General features: G+C 43.7%; 1 protein-coding gene across 4 annotated transcripts in view; it reads right to left on the bottom strand.

Moving 5' to 3' along the window:
* Positions 1 to 22,951, bottom strand: part of RGS20 (regulator of G protein signaling 20) — a 33,675-nt gene that overhangs the window by 6,000 nt on the left and 4,724 nt on the right. Inside the window, exons 1-2 of one of the 4 annotated variants that reach the window (XM_053941872.1) lie at positions 10,929 to 11,011; positions 743 to 891 (exon numbers count right to left, since the gene is read on the bottom strand). In XM_053941872.1, the coding sequence (XP_053797847.1) occupies positions 743 to 888 (146 nt within the window). In that variant the 5' untranslated portion in view covers positions 889 to 891; positions 10,929 to 11,011. Of the gene's footprint in view, positions 1 to 742; positions 1,671 to 9,635; positions 9,811 to 10,928; positions 11,012 to 22,951 lie in introns of those variants that run through there. The other 3 variants (XM_053941866.1, XM_053941859.1, XM_053941851.1) reach the window with 3 other exon arrangements.

The raw sequence follows: 22,951 nt of genomic DNA, 5'->3' as shown, positions 1-22,951 counted from the left end.
CACTTGGATCTGGAGGAGCTGGTATGAAAGTGAACACATTGTTAATTTAAGGAATCAAGTGATTCCTTCTCTTTTGCTTTGACTGATAAATTTTCTTCCTTAATATAAGTGAGACTTTTGTAATGGGAGTTTTTCTGATTTTTTTTTCTGCTTAGCTCTTCACCCTCAGCAAATACCCACAATGTTTAAAGTTTCTGGTCCCAATGATTATCTTCATATGAGTAGCAGGTGCCATGAGTTGCAATACTAATTAATGACAACAGATCCAGTTACCTTCAGGGGAAAAGAAGTGCGCTGGGCACCTGCTAATTCATTTTCTGACCTACAAATTCTTCCACCTTCTCCTAACCCCATTTAACACCTTCTGTGCTGCTTGTCAAGGCCTAAATCTAAAAATAAAGATCTGACATATTCTGGTATTGCTTTCAGTTTTTAGTGGGAGCCTTGGGGAAGCTCAGTGCTGAGGAGACCCTGTCCAGCACAAAACAGACATTACACAGTGTTGACAAAAAAAAAAAAGAGCAATAGAGATACTATACAGATACTTCTTTTAAAATCTGTTGTTTCAATGGCAGGGGAAAGAGTAGAGGGATGTGTCTAGTAGTAGAGCACAGCTATCTCTTTGTGTCCCAGATCTGCAGAATTATACAAGTATTTTCTTTGGTTTATGTTGTCCTGTGCAGAAGCCATGTGTCCCTTCCCTGCTATTCTCTTCCCTAGAGGCTTGAGTGAGAGGGGTTACCATGAGCAGCTGCAGCAACAGCACCAACAAAAGCAGCAGGCATTGGACCCTCGATTTCCTGTGCTGAGCTGAGCCTGTGCAGCACCTGGGGTCTCTGGGGTCGTAGCCATCTGCCGTTTGCGTATCTCCGTCCTCTCTGATCCCATGGGCTGCAAGCAACAAAGGAAGGGGGAAGTAAGAAACATCTCTCTCTTTTTTCCTTTTTTGTTTGCTTTAAAAGTCTTACCCAGAAGTGCTGAAGGCCACAACCTCAAGGGAACTGAAAACTTAAATCGCTGATTTTCCCCCATGGAAGTTCTGAGGTGTTGAATCCTTTGGAAGATTCACTCATTTAAGTGCTGTGATGGAAGGCAAAGGGCTAATGAATTCTTCACGTGCATGGGAATACAATGAGGAGGGAATGGTGAGGCAGAGAACAAAAGGTACAAGTGAGGGGTCTTGGAGAGCTAGAGCTCTTGGCACAGAGGTGTATCAGCCTAGGAGTTGAAAAGGGTTTCCTGAGGTTTTGACTTCAAGGCCATCCTAAAGAAAATGGTACAGAATAGAAGTAGTTAGGGCCTCTTTTTTTTCTTTTTTTTTCTTTCTTTCACCTGATTAGTCAATGCACACGCTTCACAATGCTTGAGTGAGACACCTGAGCTCTCCTGAAAATCTGGCCTTTGGTGAGTATTGAGGATGTCTCAAACCTGCTGGTTCCCTTTGTAGCAATGGGGGAAGGGCCAATGCTCATTTCTCCATTGAAGGTCTGACTGCCACAGTTTTTAAAAATTTTTTTCTCTGTGCTTCTGTGAAGGTGAGGAGGAAACACAAAACTAGATGGTAACAATTACATGGTTTCCACTGAGGTCCCCAACTGAAGACAGCATGAAACAATTTTTGGTGGATGCAAAGGTTGGTTTTTTGCACAGTTGTACAAAGCCTTTTTGGAGACTGCATTTTGCAGAGTGTGCAGATAAGTGGTGTTGATGAAATGACAAGTCCCTTTGAAGTCCCTGTTCATTTCTGACCTATCTCTGAGCTTCACATTTGCTCTACAGCACTTAATAGTGCTCTCTCTGTTATGCTGAAAGTTGTGCCATATGTGACAGATGTCTTTGAGAGATGAAATGCTAGCTTGTACAAAGATGAGTATAGCTTTCTTAATTTCATTTGTATTTGATTTTTGGATACATAGCTAGTCATCCTCCTGTGTCACAAGATCCCTTTGTGTGTAGGTTTTTCAGTTTGTTAAACCTTCTTTTGAGGCCATGACAATTGTAAGGGAATTAAAATTAGCTGCTACCGATTTTGAGGGTTTTTTTAATCTATAATATCAGACTTGAATCTAATGAGATAAATACTTGGGGGTTAAAAGTTGCTTTCCTTTCTAAAGTGTTCATCCAGGTTTAGGAAATGCTATTGTTTTAACTTGAGGGGGAATGTACGGATGGTGTCATGGACTCGACAGAAGTGTCAGGAGAAGAAAGAATGTTGTTTTAGCAGAGTGCAGCACTACATTTTACTGCATTTTGGCTGCCGTGGTTTCTTCCAATGTAGAATTTATTTCTGTTTTGTAGAGCTTAATAGGTTTTGTATTTGTGAGAACCACCCACTCTCCCAAGAGACAAATGCATCACACGGTAGCAGAAGATGCACCTGTGTAGCAGGGGGAATAAAAGACAAGAACAACAATATAGATAGAAACTACAACCCATTTTAAAACTCTGAAGGCTCAATCTGACAAGCAATGCCTAAATGACCAGAAATAGAAAATCAGAAAAAATAACATAGCTTCCAACTGCCCCTCCCCAACCTTTCTTGTTTCAAAATGTGAAAGGATAACTGAAATGTAGAATGCATTTGTAGTTTCAGATTTCTTCCTGTCAGCTTCAGATTCACATGAATGGAATGAATAAGTGTTAATTTCCTTCCAGATACCTATATTTTTTTAAATGGAGCATTTCACATTTCAATTAGAGAGTGATAGCATATAAAACATTTTTTGGAAGGATCATATATCTAACAATATTTCAGGCTTCTTTGGACAGTAAAATATTATTATTGATTAGAAAAATGTAACTTGGATTCAGACATGTGCTGTTTATATAGCCTAATACATCCACTCTTACTTCTGAGATAATTTACGTTCACACATTCATATCTCTAATTCATATTAATAATGATTTTGCCTGGGCTAAATATGATCCAGGGCCCATGTTATAGGATGGCAAGGTAGAGAGCTGAGCAGTGGTGCAGGTTATTACAGAGTTGTAGAAATTCTTTTGGTGCACATAGTATTAAGTCCCATAGGACAAAACCATGTCAGGCTGGTCAGGTACACAGAACAAGCAATAAGTAATCTATCTCAGCACTGTTTACCTAACTTCAGAAGAGCCTTATTTTGTGAATGTAGGTATCTTTCTGCTGCTTCTAATATATCCAGAATTTCACTGTAGGACATAGAAGTTTTCCATCACACTTTGCCGCTTCTTGCCGCAACCACCAGAGCTGTGTAATGAGCCTTGCCAGGCAGTTGCTGCTTTGTGTTGTGCTGTGCAGGAATGGGTAGTAGATTTATCAATTAATCCAGTGAATATTATTTGTAGCAATTAACAACATTCCTTGCTCCTTTAGAGTGCAGCCCCATTAGCAACAATTTAAGCAATTGTTTGATTGATTCGTGGATCTATGGGAATTGAGGTGGTTATTATTTTGCCTTCAGTAGACTTCAGTCTCCTTCAGGGCAAAAAGATGTTTTTAGACCTCATAGTGAAAAGGTCTTCTATTCATGTTATTTTACAGCTGTTACTTTGGGACATTAGATTTCCAGACCTCTCTGAAGGTGCTATGGGAATGAAAAAATTATATGAGAACCCTCTGTACTGGATGTTCTCTGCACTTTGAGAACTGGAGTCTGCCTTCTCTGTCCCCACCATCTGGAGCAGCAATGTGCCATGGGTTGAAAATGGGTTAGAGAAGAAAACACAGAGGATTAGAAAATTGGAGATAGACTGCTATCCTGTACAAGTTTTCTGAGGAATCAAAAAATGTTTTAGGCTGCTGATGGAATGATGTAAGACACCTTTAACCAAAGGACTTCAACCCCTACCATCTCATGCTCTGATTATACTCAAACTGGGTATGGTTTCAGCCAGTTGCTGAGTATAACATGAATAGTCAGTAGGGTCTAATTTTGCTAATATTGAGTCACTGTGAGGAACCAAATCCTTGAATGGGACAGTCAGTGTCAGTGTCTAGATGGCAAGAGGTTTTCACTGAGCCCCCCAACTGAAGACAGCATGAAACAATTTTTGTTGCACAGGTCCTCATAGTGTGGTGTTGGCTGGATCTCATGAGTCTCTGGGACCTGCATTACTGCTCAGATCCTACATGTAGCTGTCTCGTGTGCCTTGTGACTGCTCCAGCACACACATAATCCATCCCTGGGATTGTCTGGAGCTACAAAACATCTTCTACCTTCCTAAATTGTGTACACGAGTCTATCCTGCATTGGGGCGGTACCTGCTTCGACCTCAAGCAGTCGAAAAGCTGCCCAACCCAACCTACAACACTGCATGATAATTTTTGCATCTGCAGGAAGTTTCTTCTGACTATGGAAGTGACTGGCCACTTACAAGTCTCCTCTGACTACTTGCAGTTTGTGCAGAATTGGGTTGATTTTGTAGCTTTGGAGTTTCTGGATATCCTCCACCCTGGATATTAATCAGCACACTGGAACATCAAGAAAGTTGTTCAGGCAGTGGGTCCTGCTTGGAGAAATCCACAGAACCATACAAATTCCACCTGGAGAGTGCCAATTACTCAAAAACTTAAATGAGAATGGGGAGTAGGTGTTGAGGTGATCAGCTTGTCTCCAGTTGGTTCATTGTTTCAAGTCAATCTAATGTAGCATCTCTGCAGATGCCTAGGTGCAGAGTTTTTGGATCTCCCAAGGAAAGAGATGTCCTTCTCTAGGTAATGATAACAAATTTAGTCCATTATAAAATTGTCCCTAAAGAGCAATGAAACAAAAATAAAGGAAAATTAATGGCACATATTCTTGCTTCTTATCCTGCTAGACAGTATCTATGAATCATATAAAAAAGTATGGGCTCATATTATTGAGTGCTAATAAGTAATTAAAAAAAAAATAGTCCAAGGATTTAGGCAAGCATCAGAGATGCTACTTTTGACAATAGTGGCAAAACCACTGTATGCCTTAAGAGTAATGCTGAGGTGGTGAGATAAGAATGTTTGTCATAACTTTTCCACTCCAAAGCATACCTATCTGACATTCAGATTATGAAGCATTTCTCCATGTAACCTTATAAACACAAAGCAGTGTAAAGGTCAGGAGTGAAAATTATTTCCCTGGTTAAAAACACCTCAAGTGATATTTGGCTTAGTTGTAACATTTATAGTATTTGCTGATTTCTCAGCAGAAAGGTGGGCTACCAAGAAAATTACATTCCCAAAGGAGGAATATTTAAAATCTAAGCCACAAATGTCAATTTAAAAAACAAAATAAAACCTCAACCAAATAAAAAAAAAAAGCCCCAAACCCAGGAATATGCAGAAGATCGTAGATAAAACTTTATACTTCTATCCCCACTTTATGCTAAAACACAATGACATGTTTTCAGCTCAGAGTGCAAAGATTCTATTACTTAAACTTAATTACTGAGACGTAAGATTTCCTCCTTGGTTGTGGCAGCACATGGAATAAACCTCCTTGGAGTGGCAGCACATGGAATAAACCAGCACATTACAATCAGGCAGGTGTGCAAGCCTTTAGCTTGTTCTCAGGGCTGATTTGCATGGCCACAGCATGTTGCTTTCCCAGTAACTCCACAGCCTGGGAAGCCCTGTGCTGGAGCACTAGCTGACAGCCACTGGAGTGAGGGCACAGATGTGGATCATATAGTCCAGTTACTCTTCAGTAAATACTCAGGCCTGGTCAAACTCCACTAAAGCAATGAAAGCCACCTCTTGGTGTCAGCAAGCTTTAGGTGAGGTTATGTAGCTCTCACAGTTGCTGCTTTGATTTTGAATCCTCCCAGTAATGATAACCAGTGAGTTGGAAGAGATTCTGTTCTTATCTACTAATGTCATAAGAGGCTTGCAACTGGGGTCAAGTTCCAAATAAATCTCTACATCTATTTTTTAACAATTCCGATATATTTGGGGCTGCAACAAACTCCCACTGAAGCCTGTGGCAGTTCATTGTCAGCTGAAATAGGAACAGGAAACTTGATGCTCGTGCTTCTTCCTTTTCATTGACAAATGTGACAGGCAGGCTTTCTGCATCAAGCAGTGTGCTATTTTAGACAGAAAAGAATTCTAATGTATGTTAATGAACTCGCCCACACATATGCACATGCTTTAGGCATAGTTGTCAGATTGCCCACTCAGTAGGTTAAGAGTAAGAGCTCCTCGAAAGTTATCTTTTTTTACTGGAGATTTGGCATATTGTAGTGGGGTGGCTGAAATGGTTGAGAGTTTGTGACTGCAAGACAGAAAGGAGAATGGCAGCACATGGAATAAACCAGCTTTTTATGTCACTGCTGTGCCCAAGCCTGTTAAAGGCTTCAGTGGATGAAGTTACAAGTGGAAGTGTTATCCTGTAACTAACAGCTGTGGGACACTTTCATGTCAAATGTCCAGAAACTGAATACCTTTGCTTGTTTTACTTAATTTATTTTTCCAGAGGAGCAGCAGCTCAGAGGAGCTGAGTTCTTCTATCCAGCTTAAAGCATTGCTTTACATTTTGAAAGGAATGGCTGAAAGGGTATGACACTCACCTAGTAAGAGGTAAATGGAGCCTTGATCATGTCACCTGTCACAGGTATTTTTCTACTAATGCCTTAGATGTCTTCTGCTCCTCTTTCTTTGGTATTCAGTTCTGCCCAGTTGGCCACCACAAGGCCACTCTCTGCAAAAACTTCCTGCATTAAAGTCTTTCTCTGAGTAAAATCTGACTTTTCTGTTAGAAACCTAGTTACTTGGGGCTTCAGTGGGATTTTTGTGTGGGTTTTGTTTGTTTTTGTTTGTTTGTTTGTTTTTTAGAGAGATGCCCTATATCTCCTCTGGATAAAGAATTTGTTTAGTTTGGATTTTATCACAAGAGACTTCATTGAAAATGTTACTCTAACATGTAATAAGCAGGGTTACTGTCATTATTTCTCCTGTAATAAGGGAAAGACATGAAAGAATTCTTTACCAGTTGCATAGAAAAAGCAACAAAATAATATGTTGTTTCTGTCCAGCTGATTAAGTGCATGCTATGACAGTGGGGCAGTATGAATGTAAGTATGGATATAACTTCATCCCATGCTGAGTCCTTCACAAACTAGGTCACTGCAAACTGCAATTAAGTTAAATCAATGTCAGGATCTTCTCCTCTGCACAGCACAAGCTGTCAGCATCCCTTGCCTTGTCTTCCGTGGCAGCTGGGGTCGGCCTCAGTGGATGCATGTCAGTCACACTGACTGATCAACTCTCTTAGAAGAAAAACCAACATAAAACCCCACAGACTTCTCCAATACTGGGATTTTTACCACTGCTTCAACCCTGTTTTTGCTGGCTCTGATGTCAGAGAAAGTACCTGCTCCTAGTTATTTTTATGAAGCTTGTTTTAAGAAACAATAACATTTAAGAAATTATTCCTCCTAACATTTTACAAGCCTCTCTACTATGCAATGAATCTGGTGCATGTAGCAGTTTACTCTGCTCACTCCCATTATCTCCTCCTGAGTGCTTGGTTGCATTGTGCTTAATTATGAATGGCCTCCAAAAAGCCTGTTTTACTGTACTATGAAGTGACTCATATCACACAGAAGCTCTGACAACTCGCACCGGGTACTGGAGGCACATGGCGCTGTATTAGTCAGTGACTCATTTCACATTGTACTCGGTGCTGAGATCTGACTCACATTGAACTGTGTGAGAAGCTGACTGACTTGTACTGGTCCGAAAGCTGGTTTGAATCGGGATGACTCACCCTGGAGTGCATTAAGCGGTGATTCACACACTGTTTCCTATTGATTCCGATTGTCGCGATTCACTTCTGATTGTACTACGCTGGCATCAGGCTGCTCTGCAGGGCAGGCACTGTGATAGCAACCCTCTGCCTGGTGAGCTCGCCTGTAGTGCCAGCCTGCAGTGTCAGCCAGGAGGAGTAGTACCAAAGTCAATTTAATGCTGAAGGAAGATCAGAATTTGGCTTAGTACACATTCACTTTGGCCATGATACTTTCTGGGCTTCTTTGCTTCACCTGGCTTTGACAAGTTTTGAAAACAGCAAGTGAGGAGTAATGAACCTCTAGCTAAGAATCCTCTTACTTCTGGAAGCCAGGAGATCTCCAGAGCACTTCCAAGACTTGCTGTGCCCTTTGTCACTTCTCTTAGTGACAAGAAGATGGGATGAATTTCTGTAAGTGATTGAGTACTGATGGTTGTTTAAATGCTTCAAGTTCACCAACATTTGACCTGAGCTCCAAGAGTCACAAGCACCCTACACTCTGAAAACTCCTCCCCGGTACTTTAAGCTCAGTTCTCAGACATCACTACTCAGTCTGTTCTAAGCAACAGGTAGAGAGGTGTGTAACAGCTTAGGTGATGCTTCCATGATTAAGTATTTGGGACCTAGAGTAAAGATATCAAAGTAAGTATTGATTTGAGGAGTAGATAAAAAAATTAAAGGGGAAATAAAGTAACTGTTCTCTCACCTTTGAGCATATTATAAAACACAGTGATAGTTTTACATTCAGTTGGCTCTGAGTTTAGAGAGACACTCCTAATTTTAACATGGTGTTTCTAATTTTAGGAACCACAACTATGAATCTCCTAGCGGATAATGATTCCGGTGCTCTTTTTAGTCGAACTGGTGTTTATTGCTTCTGGTCTTGTAACACAGCAGTGGTGTAGCTACCTCCACAGCCCCACAGTTCTGCAGAGCACTGGATTCGATGCTGACATTCTGTTTGTGCAACAGAGGTACAAGGAGACTCCTTACCATTACATCATAGCGACAAGTGCCATATGAAAAGTTTTCATTTTACGTTTTTCTACAGAAAAAATGAAATAATGGAATGGTTGCATAAAGTAAATTACACCACTATTAAATTACTGTAGGTTCTTATTGGAGTATACAAGGATAATCTTATTTCACTTTCTGTATTTGTGTCCAATTTTCGTTACCTGCTTTTTCTTACCCACTGACATTACCTAATGACAGAGCTCAGGAAGAGCTCTTTCTCTTCTCTAAGGATGCTTGATGAGGCAGGCTGGTACTGGAAGTCTCTCTACGGAAACACTCGCCTGTTGCTGCTTATCTCTCTAACTTGGCAGGGGAGCCCCGGGCTCTGAGAACAGACGCACCACGGGACCCCCTTCACGGTGGGGCGGGGGCACGGATGCTGCCTCATCTTCGTGAGACGAGGCAGAAGGGCCCCTGAGCGCGTGGCGGGGGCCGAGCCGAGGTGTTACCTGCGCTGGGCCACGGAGGTGGCGCGGCCCGGGGTGTGATCCTGCCCCAGGGAGGAATCCTGACCCCACTCCCGGAACCGAGGTCAGAGCTCAGGTGCCCGAGCTCTGCGCTAGGAGCCCCTGGGGAAGGACGTGGCGGTGAGAGCCCGGTTTGCAGCTCCCGACCCTCCGGGAGACCGGGGGAAACGCCTTTTGCGCCGAGTCCCTGCCGTTCCTCCCGGGGAGGGCGGCCACAGCCGCTGTCCTGCCCCGGCCGCGGGGGCCACCGCCGGCAGAGCAGCACGTCCCGTCCCGTCCCGTCCCGTCCCGTCCCGTCCCGTCCCGCTGCACCCGGGGCGGCTCCAGCTGGGGCACAGGGGTCGCGGCTGCCGGCGGAGCTCGGGATGCCGTGCCCGGCTGCCGCCGAGCGGGACCGAGCGCTACTTACGGTGTCGGCAGCGGGGCCCGGCCGGGCGTCCTCCCACGCTTCCCCTCCGGTCCCGGCGGGCTGGGCGACCGGGAACGGTGGCTCGCCAGACCCACGCATGCGCTCGGCCCCCGCGGGCTCGTCTCGGTGCGGCCGCGGGTGGGTTCGCTCGCCGTGGCTGGAGACGGAGGGAGCGAGGCCGGCAGTCCGCGCTCCACGCCCCGGCACTGCCCGACGGGGTGGGCTGCCGCCGGGTCGCGCCTAGCGAGGCGAACACCGGGGGCTGCTACGGCTCAGGGCCGGTTTGCAACGGGATTAAACACAGGAGCGCCCGCACCGCGGCGGCGGACTGGGGAGGGCGCGGGGGAAGCCATGGGACAGACGCCGCAGGGAGAAATACCGGAGAGACCGGAGTGAGAGCGTGTGAGCGGAGAGTGTGTGTGTGTGTGCGTGTGTGTGCGCTGATGGGAGGGACTGGGAAGGGCTTGGAGAGGCGGCGGTGCCGCCGTGGGGCTCGGTGCTGGTGCTTCAGTGCTCACAGATGCCTTAGAGGAGAGCCAGGCTTGTCAACCCGGCGCTGGAACATGCTCGCATTTTAAGTAACTACGTGTTAAGATACACGTCTTCCCTCCCCTAGCCGACTCCTGCTTTCCAGCGGCGCAGGGCTCGCAGCCGCCGGGCTCTCTGGAGCTCGCTCTCCCGTTCCGCGGGGCAGGTGTGACACGGCTGCGGCAGCCGCGCTCCGTGCAAGGCGTGTGCCGGGGGCCACCGGGCTGGGCGCTCACCCTGCTCCTCGGAGGTGCCCTTGGGAACATCGCCACGTTTAGGGGATTCTCTCACCGATAATGATCTGCCGCCTCCACCCCCCGGGCCGGGGTCTGCCGGGACAAGGGTTAACGGGACGACTGCGGCTTGCTAGTACCTCCGCCGTTCCCGGGCAGACCGAAACTGACTTCCCGTGAAACCAAGACTGATCCGGTGCGTGAACGCTCTGCGCGTTCCCGGCTCCCGGAGCTAGGCACCCGGTTGCCGTCGGGGCTGTTCCCTTCCCGCCCGCACTCCGGGTGCGGAGCAGGGCGGCCGCAGAAGCCGCCTTGCTGGAGCCAGCGGACCCGGGGGCACTGGGGATGGCAGACGGAACCAGCGGGCTTCGCTCTGGCGCCCGGGGGTTTTGCCGCGGGAGCTCGCCCTGCGCCCCCGAGACTCCCACGCCGCTGCCGGCTGAGGGCACGTGGGCGGACAGCGGCTTCCCTGGCGTGGGGAGCAGGAGGAGGAGGAGGAAGGGGTGGACGCGGCCCCAGGAGCGGTACTCACGGCGCCAGGAGGCTCGGGGGCAGCGCGGGGCTGCGGCGGCGCGGCTCCGTGGCACGCCGGGCATCTCCGGCGCTCCGGGGGGAGGCGGCTGGGCGGCGGCGGGGCCGGGGCGGGGGCCGGCGGCGGCTCAGCCCAGCGACCCCGCAGCAGGGCGGCGAGCGGGCAGCGGGCGGGCGCCCCGCTCCCGGCCAGCAGCGCCGCCAAGCCCGCGGGACAGAAGCGGGGCTCCGGGGCGTCTCGACGGGGCGCCGAGACGAAGCGCGGGCAAGGCCGGCGGGCAGGGAGCTGCGGCCGCAGGAAGGGGCTGGAGAGCAGAGCTGACAGCGAGGCGAGGGACCTGGCAGGCCTCGGAGTCTGCGGCGAGCGGGGGAGGTGTGGGAGCGGAGGGACGGGGCGGGAAGAGAGAGAGAGAAAGAGAGAGAAACACAAAGTGAGCATCACCGAGGGGGCAGGCGGGGGCCCAGCACACCCAGCAGAGCCCCACAGTGCTAAGATGAGGGTTGGAGTGCTCGCAGCTATGAACCCACACCCTGCTGCCCTCGCACACCCCCTTCCCCCCATGTACACTCAGTCTTTTTAACTTTCCTAAGCCGGTCCTTCAAGTGCGGGCCGGAGGACAGCTCTCCCACCCAGCCTGTGCCCACTGGGATTCGGGGCTGTCCATAGTGGCAGAGGAGCACGGGAACAAATTTGGCCACTTACAACCTACCCCCAAAGAGCACCTCCCAAAAAATCCCCACCCGAAAAGCCAACCGCAGGCGACTGACGGAGCTGCTGCGGCGGGGAGCGGAATAGAGCCATTGCCGCTGGAACTGTCCAGGGTCCTGAACCTGCCCCGCCGCCTCCCGCCGTGGCCGGGGAGCTCGGCGGGCCTGCTCTGATCTGCGGGCGTCAAGGTAAAGTGACCTTGCCCTTGAAGGCCAAAGCACTGCTACAGCAATGGGAGAACATGACTGTGATGCCATTGATGCCAGGGAAGGTGCTCGTTAGAGCTGAAACCAGCAGGGAAAGCTGCCATTCCTACACAGAAGGAGAGCTTGCTGTTGCTTAGCAGCAGAGAGTTCCCCTAGTCTGTTTGGAGAGGTAAACTACGGCAGAAAGTGGACAACGTTCCCAGGAGAGCAGAAAAAATAGAAAGGTTGATTCCCACCCCAGAACCCCACTCAATATTCTTCCTGCCCAGTGGCAAGGAACCCTTCTGCAAATCTCTGCCATTTTGGTTGTGGCAGAAAGCATAGAACTGATGTTGAATCTGTGCCAAACTACAATTGCCAAGGCCCAGACAGGACCAATGGAGATATTATAGGTTTGACAAGTAGGATTAAATGACACTGCCTCACTCTTTGGCAGAGAAAAGGGAACAAAGTCTCAGTAAGTGTACTGAGGTGGTTGTTTATGTGGCTTGAGACCAAGCTCAAAACACCTGTTAACACCACTGGCCTTTGAATTCAGCTCTTGGTCACTCTGTCAAGACAGGCAGTCATTTCTCAGACTGGTGAGTAAATGTGAATCCTCTAAGACCTCTCTAGACTATGGTCCCGGGTGGCACCCTAAATCTTAGCAGGAATGCTTGATCAAGTTCAGGTTTAAAATGCTGGCAGAATGTAACCCCTTTGGAAGGTATGTTCTTGTTCCATCATCCTTTCCATTGGTCTTAGGAGAGTCATGATCTGTTGTTCCTGCCAATAGCAGGGGGTTTGGAATGACGTGATCTTTAGGGTCCCTTCCAATCCGAACCATACTATGGTTCTAGCTAACATTTAAAGAAGGTTATATTTTTTTTTTTTTTTTCAAAATTCATGATGCATAGTGATGGTGGGTAGTACTGTATAAAAATATTGTATTTATGCTCCCTAGCATAGATGTATTTATGCTCCCTAGCATAAATGGTGTTAGATAAACAAAGCCACCTAAGCTAACTATCTTCCAGTGATTGGGGTTTGTAGGCAACTCTGTCTCAGTCTGTAGGCAGGTACCTCTGCATCACTGCGTGTGTACACAACCACATCCTGAAACAGCTGAATGGTTTGGAGGCATAAAGTCCTCACAAAATTGTTAATGTAGTCATCTTCTTCTTTCCCTGAGAATGATGGATGCAGGCTGATGTCCAGCTGCATGAGACAGAACTGCATAAACAAGGGCTTGGACTTTGATGAAATGGGGTTTAGAGTTGAGAGAGCTGAGAGACACAGACTGGAAACCTTTCTCTCTCTAAAGGAATGTGAGCATGCATTTCTCATGAAAGAAAATTCCCTCAGTCATCAGAGCAGCTTGCTCTGCATGTGCCTCTGTGACCTTACTCTTGGTCCCCTCTACTGCTCTACTTTGTTCAGATTAATTCAACTTCACTGGGGCAGAGGGAAAGCAAAATGTCAATCTAGCAAGGCTCAGAAGCATTTGACCTTGAACTTATTTCTGTTTCAAAAAAAAAGTTATGGGAAATTGAGACCTTACATGTGAGCTATAAATTTAATATAACTATCCCATACAGTGGCACATTTTTTTCTGTAACATACATGGTAAGTAATAGATCAGGAGATCTGCTTTCAATAGTGGTATTATCTACCAGTATATCAGGCATTAGAAAACCCACCTCCACCCTTTACTTGACTTTCCTGAATACTTCACATTAGACTCATAAGCTCTTGGTAAACTTCTAGGAGGAAATTCTATCCAGCATACAGTAGTTTTTTTTTTTATTCTAAATCAGAAAGGGATGGCTTTATATGAGGGTTCCTTTGCTATTTAATATTGTCCCTTTGGATGTTTCTTAGATTCCACCCTCCCTCTTTCTGCAAAATTGTCCAGTTAGCATGTTTTCCTAATTTGCCTTTGAGGAAATGAAGAAATCTGTTATTGTTCTTATTTATTTTATTTTTTAAATGAAAACTTGTATGGCACCTTTTTAATTTGTTCTTACTGTTCAGGAGAGGTGATAAGAAAGATAATACGGAACATATATCTGTATTTTTAATAACATTGTATTCCAACATTCTTGCAGTCACACATTAATGGGTGATATAATGCACATATCAGCTTTTTTGGGGCCTGTTTGCCTTTAAGGTGTGAGGGCTGATTGCTGGTCTCATACCTGAACTTCTGCTCCCTGCCCAAGGAGAGGTCATACACATTTCTATGGCAGCTTTTGTGTTCTAGTCTATTTCAGTGTTTCCTGCCCCCTTAAATTGTTAAAAAGGGAGTTTCTAGACCATTGAATGGAGCTGATTCATAGTGAATTAGGGAGCAATTCAAACAGAGAATAAGAAGCCATTTTTTACCTTTTTCATTGACATTAAAGTGCACTTGTTACAAATCATTTTGATCTGATAGGCTTTTTGGGGAAAGGAGATATTTTCAGAAGGAGAATGAGTTTCCAGGGATTTCAGCTGAACTTCAATTTTCAGTATCAGCAGTATTCTAGTATTTGCTTTCCCTTACCCCTTAATAAAAACTAAAAATGTAAAAAGAAAAATAAAATAAAAGATGCATTTAAATAACCATATTTTGAAGTGAACATAATACCAGTGATATTATGGGAGGCAGCTGAACTTTTAAATATTTTTGTTTTTTCAACATCAATTTCTTACAGGTGTAAGCCACTTTTCTTTATGGATCTATCAGTAGTTGGTTTCAAGTAGGAAATATAGATTCTAAGTTGATGGGAGGAAGAATAAACTGGCATCTTCAAACATGTAAGACCAACCATTGAGTGGTATGGTCCCACAGAGCATTAACTAAATTGTCCTACATGGAGGGATGCCTGTTAGGATTAAGTTTTCATCAACACTGATAGTGGTGTATTAATTAATCAGTAGAATTTATTTTGTGTAAGCCAAAGTGTGGAAGTCCCATTGTCATGTCATCCATGCAGTCACAGGGTGTCTCTTAGCCTTTTTCTGGAGGATTAGATTTCCTCAAGATCTGATGCTAAAACCTATGATTGCATTACATTAGGGCTTGAAACGTTATCAGAATGGTTAGACATGATTTAGATCTCAGTGCACGCAAAATTTTTTGCAGTTGGTGGTTCTGCTTAGTGCTTTGATAATTATTTCATCACTGTAAGGTCATTTTCTAGGGTGATTTATTTTCTCAGGGTTGTCCAGTCCCATATGTATGTTCTGACAAAACCCTTAGCTTCAGTATTTATATCAGTCAGTGTCTGCTCCAGAGCTGCAGGAAGCCTCTGCTGTCTCCACTCACAGCTCTGTTTCTTTTCTACTCCTACATATCACATCTTTATTACTTCTAAGGCAGAGGAAACTTAAAGAGAAATAACATTTGAGATGGAATTCAATATTAGAGCTAAGGATATGTTCTCCAGTAATACTGATTTGGCACTGAATGCTTCCTTTCAGAGCATCAGAGTTAGCTCAGTGATGGTTGTACTCCCCATTCTGGCCCAATCAAGCTGATGGGTGCGGGCTCTGTGGGGTTTGTGAGCCCTTGGACAACCCTTGGCCTGCTCTGTGGCCCAACTCGTGCTTAAAATCCTTGGTGATGCAGAGTTTCTGGCAGATTTACAGACTACAAAGGAATGTGGTGACTTGGGCAGAGAAGGTCTAATTAGAAACTGCAATGTGACACACAAAAATGAAATCTTTGCTAAAGTGCAAATGCATTAAGAAATTCTGTCATTCATTTAATTTGTCATGTTTGGCAAATTGAATCTTCACAATATTCTCTGATCCTCTCACTTGATATATGACATTAAAAATATAATGCCAACTACATTTTGTTTTAAACCACGAGGTTAGCGTATGTCTCTAATTCTATCCCCTATTTTTTTCCCCCATAAACCTTTGAATTATTTGGAATAACTGAAAACCCTTACAGGTCAGGCTTGATTCAAAAAGAAAAATCTCTTCCATCACGACCATGGTCTGTTAGTGTATGTGCCAGCGACATGATAAATCCTGTAAGGAAGCCTCTGGTCAAAATGCTGATGAGAAAAAGATTTGCTTCTGCATACAAAAACTCCGAGTTTCCAGACGATGGAGGAAGTGGCTCAGGGACGCTCATTACAAGCTTCCAGAAGGTGTCACTGTGCACCTACAATTTGAATGGGGAACCTAAACATTTAAGGATTAGTGCCAAAGCACTATTCCTCCTTGTGCTATTAGGGCTCCTCTTCTCTGCCCATATGGAAATTAAATGATCGATTGGAGAACAATATTTCTCTTTTTTCATGAAAAGAAAAGTAAAACTATCTCCATAGTATCACTGTCACTCAAGAGGTACCTATCCAACCATGACCTGCAGAAGTATCTCTGATATTCTGGGTCACACATAACCTAATTATTACACAGGATTATTACTTGCAAGGTAATAAATATAGTTAAATTAAAGAAGAAATCAAAGCTTGCAAAAATTGCAAATGCAATTTTTAGGTCTTATAGAACAGTTTGTAGTTACGTTCCAGAGCTGATTCTGATAGGAAGATTAATGGGGCAATTTGCAACCAGTGTCCCTGAACAGATCAAGGCTTCAGAGTCTTTGAGTAGTTCAAAGTGAGTCTGACAGCTTCATTGCACAAGGTGGCTACACAGTAACAGTCCAGTCTGAGAAGATTTCTGAGGAAGGCACTGTGATTTTTGGCATTAATTTTCATCAGGTTTTGGAATTTATAAAATATGGATCAAATGGAAAATTATGCAGCCATGTTAAAAGACTGATGGGAGAAAATATAATGCACTTGTAGGACTGTTGGTGAAGAGGATGAAAGGAGAAATACACTATAATTCCTTTGAAAAAGAAGAACAAAAGAATAAAGAGCAGGCAATGAGAGACTGCTGAAGAGTATGAGGTTAAAGGTCAGTATCAATGAGAATGTTGCAGGCCGGTGCTGCATGAAAACGAAACTCTGTATTTGACTCATTGCAAATTAGATTGAGCTGGTGACCAGGAGTATTTATCCAGCATCTTAAAAAGACATATGAATGAGAAGAAATGAGCTGATTTGATAAGAATAACAAAGAGAAGAAGCTGTGAACATATTTTGAGAAAGGGAAGACTTCAGGTGTTATCTATCCCAGTGGACTGATTTATCAGTAGTACCAAACAAATATTCTCTTAAAGAAGTCAGTTTACCCCTATTATGTAGAAGTGAGTATGCCTGTGGAAATGAATAGAAAGCCCTGGAGTTTCCTTGAACAATCTCTCACTAACATTTATTTCAGGGATGCTTTATGTGATTTTGCCCCTACAGGACTATCTGCCTAGATTAGAGAGACTGTAATTATAGACAGCCCAAGTCATTGGCTGAATGTTGTGCTTGCTTTAGGCTTGAAGCAGCGTAACAAATGGTATCACTTCCCAGGTCTCCCTTGACACCACAGATACCGAGTTACAAGTTAAAGACAGAGGATCTCAAGTAGACAAAGAAATAAACAAACAAACAAAAAACTCCAAAAAAACACAACCCCCATAAATGACCCAATAAAAACAACAACAAAAAACCAACTCAGAGTTACCGAGCTTTTGAGGGAAGCACTTGATATGTTCCTGTGAAACCACAATATTTGATGTTCAGAGAGACTGACCCTCCATTCTGCAGGCTGGGCTTTTCCTCTGGCCACTCCAGGGCTGTCTGTTATGTTTCCCTGCACTGCACTTTGCTCTGGATTCTAGAATTGTCCTGAGAGAGGGAGAACAGCACTCCAGATGGATAGAATTTTGGACATTCCTATTTTTGTATCCCATCTTTGTTCAAATCAACTCACTGACAAGGCCACACTTAAGGCTTGTTTCCCTCTCTTACACTACTGCTTTGAAAGACCATGTTCTCCTCCTGGGCAGACAAAATGTTTCTTCCAACCTCCTTTCTGCAGTTCAATTCAAACATACCTCCTGACCAAACAAAGAAAATACAAAGTGGGACTGAAATTGTCCTGTCTGCAATAGTCTAACCTCTTCCTCTGTTCTGTAACACCTCTAACTTATTTCTCCTGATGCTTTGGAAAGATTGCTAAGAACCTGTTTAAAGTGTGCCTTAAAGAACCCAGAGGGATAAATGAGAAAGCATAGTTTTTTTGTGAGCCTGAAACAATTTTATAACCAGAGCATGCCACTATTTTCCAGGTAAATCATTCAGTAAGACACTATTCATGTACTGAAGTGAAGAGTGTGCATTTACCTGCACAGAGCCTGTATGAACAGAATAAATGCAGTGCAGCAAGAGAGACTAGTCTGTCATCAAAACCAGAATCATACATTTCAGTGAACATTAGGTTATGCTAGTTGGAAGAAATGTCCTTGGCTTTTAAGGGCTGTGACTCACTTTGTCAGTCTTATGACTGGAAAACTATTCCATGCTGAACCATTCAGAAGATCTGGATGAAAACTGAGAAACACCCTTTAAACACTTATTTAGGCTCTTATTTAGACCCGATATTCAAATATAAATGTTATACGTGTCCCGTGCATTACCATGCAGAATTCTGGGTAATGTAAATCAGTAAATGGAGCAAGAATTTGCAAATGAAAAAGCAAGACAAGGGGTCAGAGAGGAGCAATTCTGCAGCTTCTCCAGCACAGTCTGAGCACCTCTGCAAATCTGAGCATGAGTTCCAAGTACCAGAAGGCACAAAGGGTGTGAGTGCCACAACTCATCGGGGATATTGAACTACAGCATTAGCAAGGAATCCCTTAAAGGAGATTTTCTTCCCCAAAGACAACTGTCTCATAAGAATCTGTGTGTTTGAACAAATTGGTTTGATAATAAAAAGAAAAAAGCATAGATTTTACAAAATGAAGCACTGCAGTGCAAGAAAATTAATACTTTAAAATATTATAATCTGCCTGTTTCTCATAATAAATTGCTTTACAGTTGAAGAAAAAATAATTTATCCTATTTTGGTCTAAGCCTGACCCACTGTTTTTGCTCTTAACTTGATTATTCTCAAAGGAAGCAGTGAAGCAAACAGAACAGTGAGAACTGTTTTCTTCTTTATTTAGTCCTAAAGTAAATCACACAAAATAGCACAGGAAAAATCACAGCTACTTCCCGAAATTAAGCTGTGTTCACAACTGGAACCAAATAAATAACAAAACAAATTTGAGCCTTTCCCCTTTTTCTGTATGAGTTCCTCAGCATAGACCTGACATCTCTAGGCTCCTGAAAATAATCCATCCTTCTTGTGAGAGTAATTAAGTGCTTGCTACAGTGATCCAGAAAAAATTATGTGACATTTTGTGAGACAATCAGCTGCTGCTTGGCAGGCATCACTGGGCAGTTCCTGATTTATTTTAGCCTGCTTCTACCTTTAACAGTTGATATGGTATTTTAGATTAGATTTATTTTGAGACTGACACTAAATGCATAATATTGAAGGCAATTAGCCTCCTGAGCTGTTTCCAACCACGTAAGGTGGTAGAATAAATATCTGTTAGCATAAAGATCTCAACATCTAGTTTCCTGAAGGTCTTGGAATCAGCATTAGGACAGGGAGAGGCTTTGGGAAAGGCCAAGCCTTCTGAGACATCCAGAACTGTCAGTAAACAGGCACAGGCTCCTGCAAGTCAGGTTTCACCTGCTCACAGATCCTTGCCATTTCCCAAGTACTACCCTTCAGCCCATGTTTTGGATGAGTCTGATGGAAAAATAATGTTCTGCCTGTCTCACTTCTAAATTTTAATGCTTGTGAAGAAATATACAGTTACTTACATTGTACATAAACAAGGTGTTTTCATCCACTGCGTGGTCTCTAGGAGAAGAGTGATGGTGTCTCCCCTGCATTTCCTGACTTGGCATGGCTTTGGCTTTGACCTTCTTAGAAGGATGCACCTAGCTGTCAGCTAGCAACATGGAGTTGGGCTTTGAAAGTAAGGTATTTGTGATAGGATTCTGATCTCTTTTTGTATCTCTTTTTTGACCAGTTGAATATGCCTTATGAAAAGACACAAATAAATGGAAGTAAAAAACTGTCCTTATTGCACAGAAAGGGCTAGCAAATGTAGGACTGAGTAAGTATTAAAAGGCTTGAAATAAACTTCTATTTTCCTGTGGAGTCTTTGAAATTTTTGTGGAAAGAAAGTGATTTTCTTTCCACAAGAAAAGATGCTTTTTTTGTGAAAAAGCATGTGAAATCATTATTTTTGTGTCTTTGCACCACTCATGCGAAATGCATCTCATGTAGCATGCATTGTATACAAACAGAAGGAGAAGGAGTAAATTACTCTTCATGCTTATGGTATACACAGCAAGGAGTAATGAATTTAAACAGCAGGCAGGAATATTTAGGCTGATCCTAGCAGCAAATGTCAGATGACACTTTCAAACTTCCACCCAGAACTGCCCCTGATAATCTTAGATCATAGAATGAGTTGGGTTACAAGAGACCTTAAATATAATCTATTTCCAACCTCCCATATCCTATGAACAGGGACACTTGCCACTAGACCAAGTTTCTTAAGAGCTCCATCCAACCTGACCTTGAACACTTCCAGGGATGGGGCATCCACACCTCTCTAGGCAGGCTACCTGTCTACCACCCTCACAGTCACAACCCTCTAGAACCCTCTTTTCTCCAGGCAGGACAACCCCAAACTCTCTCAGCCTGTCTTTATAGGAGAGCTGTTCCAGTCTTCTGATTACCATGATACTGCACCCCACATCATTCTCCTGGTCACTGGAAGGATTTGCTAATCTGGTACTTCAGGATTCCTCTAGCACTCAGAAATCCCTGAGAAATATGAGCTGAAAAAACCCCATGCACCAATTCCTCTTTCAATTAGAAATAAAGTGTATTGGAAATAAATCAGAGTACAATGGGAATGCTATGCTCAGGTGATCTCTTAACACTTCATGGCACTGAGGCTGAACTGCAAATCACAGCAACACCAATTGCATTATGCTGGGCTGGTGAAGCAGAAAGGTATGTCATTTTAATTTTGTATTTTACCAAAAGTCATTTACTTTCATCAAGTTTGAGTGTGAGAGGTATATCATGGAGCAAAGGTAAATTCCTTCTGACTCCCAGACATGCAAACTAGATGCCTTTTTAAGAAGGTCTCCGTGGTCTTCCAGATAAATGTTGCTTTTCCCAGTGTCCTTTATCTAAATTGTTATTTGTTGCTGATAAAAGGATATAGTAAATTAATGTATTTGTAAACCTGAAGCTGCCCATATCTCAAATGAGTTGATCTAGATTTAGGCTGAGTAGGTTATTTATTAATCAGCATGACATTTTGTTCCACTTAAAGAAGGTCATCGCAAATTAATAAAAACAATCTCTGTAATTCAGGTCAGTCTAGTATTGTTTTGCTGAAAAATTTCCAGAACTAGTGTAAAAGCACTTTGCCTTTTGGTTTCCATATTCATTAAATTCTTTCTGACAGCAATATCTTAATCACCCCAGGAATCTGCATTTTGCCCATTTCAAAGGTTTATATGTGAAAAGGAAGCTTTAGGACTATTTCAATAGTAAAATATGTAAATCACTAAATTAGAAAAACACATTATTGCAAATTAGTACAAATTATCTATGAGGTCTAGACAATTTGCACACCATTAATATGCAAGTAATCCACCCATTAATGTGCAGTACATTATTATTTTGACAACTTTTACAAAAGAATGCCCTCTGATTGCTGTGTATGCAGCTATTATTGGCTCATAGACAATGCTGAGCCGTACATGCAGCTATTCTCTGAAAAATATTTCTGGATGCAAAAAGAAAAAGAAAGAATTTATGAATTAAAAATATTATTATGCCATGTAATTACAGAACAGTTTAAAAGGAAAGACTCTTTGAAGAGCTCTTTGTTTCACAGAATAGCTGAGATTGGGAGGGAGTCTCTGCGTATTGTCTAGTTCTGCCTCTTGTTCCTCAGGCTTCCCAGATCTGTGCTGAGCAGGGTTTGGAGTCCTCTGAGGACAGAGACTTCAAAACCTCTCTAGGCAACCTGTTCCACACCCCAACTGTAAATGATCACAACTTTTTCTGGCTGATAGAACAATTTTTGCTTAAGCCACATTCATCTATTCTTACTTTCATGTTAAAGATTAAAAGATAATGTTTTAAAATGAGTTATATTTAATGGTTTGAGCTGCCTGGAGCAGACTGGTATACTATGGACACCAGGAGGAAATGTGGGAAGAAAAGCCCAAACCCAACATGAAGGATCTTTGCAAGGCTGGTGAAAATGAGTCCCATGTACTGACAGAAGCTAAGCCAGTGGCTCACTGCATGTCATCCAAGGCTAGGTCTGCTGAAGGTTGCCTCATTCACAGCACATCGTGCTCCTCCACTGTCCCCAGCAGGACCCACAGAGCTGGATCGGCCTCTCCTGGCCAGCTGTTCCCAGTTTATATACTGAGCATGACACCCTAAGGTATGGAATGTTCCTTTGGCCAGTTTGGGTCGGTTCTCCTGGCCCTGCTCCCTCCCAGGTTTTGTGCACCCACTCACCAAGAGAACATGGCAAATGGAAAAGTCCTTGACTTAGGGCAAACAGTGCTTAGCAACATCTAAAACTTCACTTTGTTAGTAAGGTTAGTCTCACACTGAATCCAAAACACAGCTCTGCACCAGCTAATTGGAAGAAAATTAAGTTTATCCCAGCTGAAGCCAAGACAACACTGCAGGTCTCATAAAGGTTGATCGTCTGTAAAAATGTGCAGGAGTAGTCCTTTCTTAACTAGTGGAAGCACTTCAGGGACAGGATATACTATTGTTATAAAGGATACATGTCCAGCAAACTAAATTAACCACCAGAGAACATCACAGAGAGATAATGCTCTCCAGCTTGTCCTAGAAATAACTTTGCTTACCTTTAAAACTAAGTGCTTATGATTTTATTTTATTATCTCAGTCTATAACTATTTGGCAAAATACCCACTCTTTTCCCTATCAAACGGTATACTGTATCATCAAAGAAGTTGTCAGTACGACTAGCTGCTCATAACTTGGTGGTCCTAAATGCCCCATAATACTCCTATATCTCTCCCAGAATTCTGTCTCCCTTTGAAACCTTGCTCCTGAAAAAACAGAGCATCAAACATGTCTCAAATTTTACATCTG

This window comes from Vidua chalybeata, chromosome 1, assembly GCF_026979565.1.
Source record: "Vidua chalybeata isolate OUT-0048 chromosome 1, bVidCha1 merged haplotype, whole genome shotgun sequence".
Taxonomy (NCBI): Eukaryota; Metazoa; Chordata; class Aves; order Passeriformes; family Viduidae; genus Vidua; species Vidua chalybeata.
Note: the sequence above shows the minus strand (reverse complement) of the source record. Positions and strands in the feature narration are given on the sequence as shown.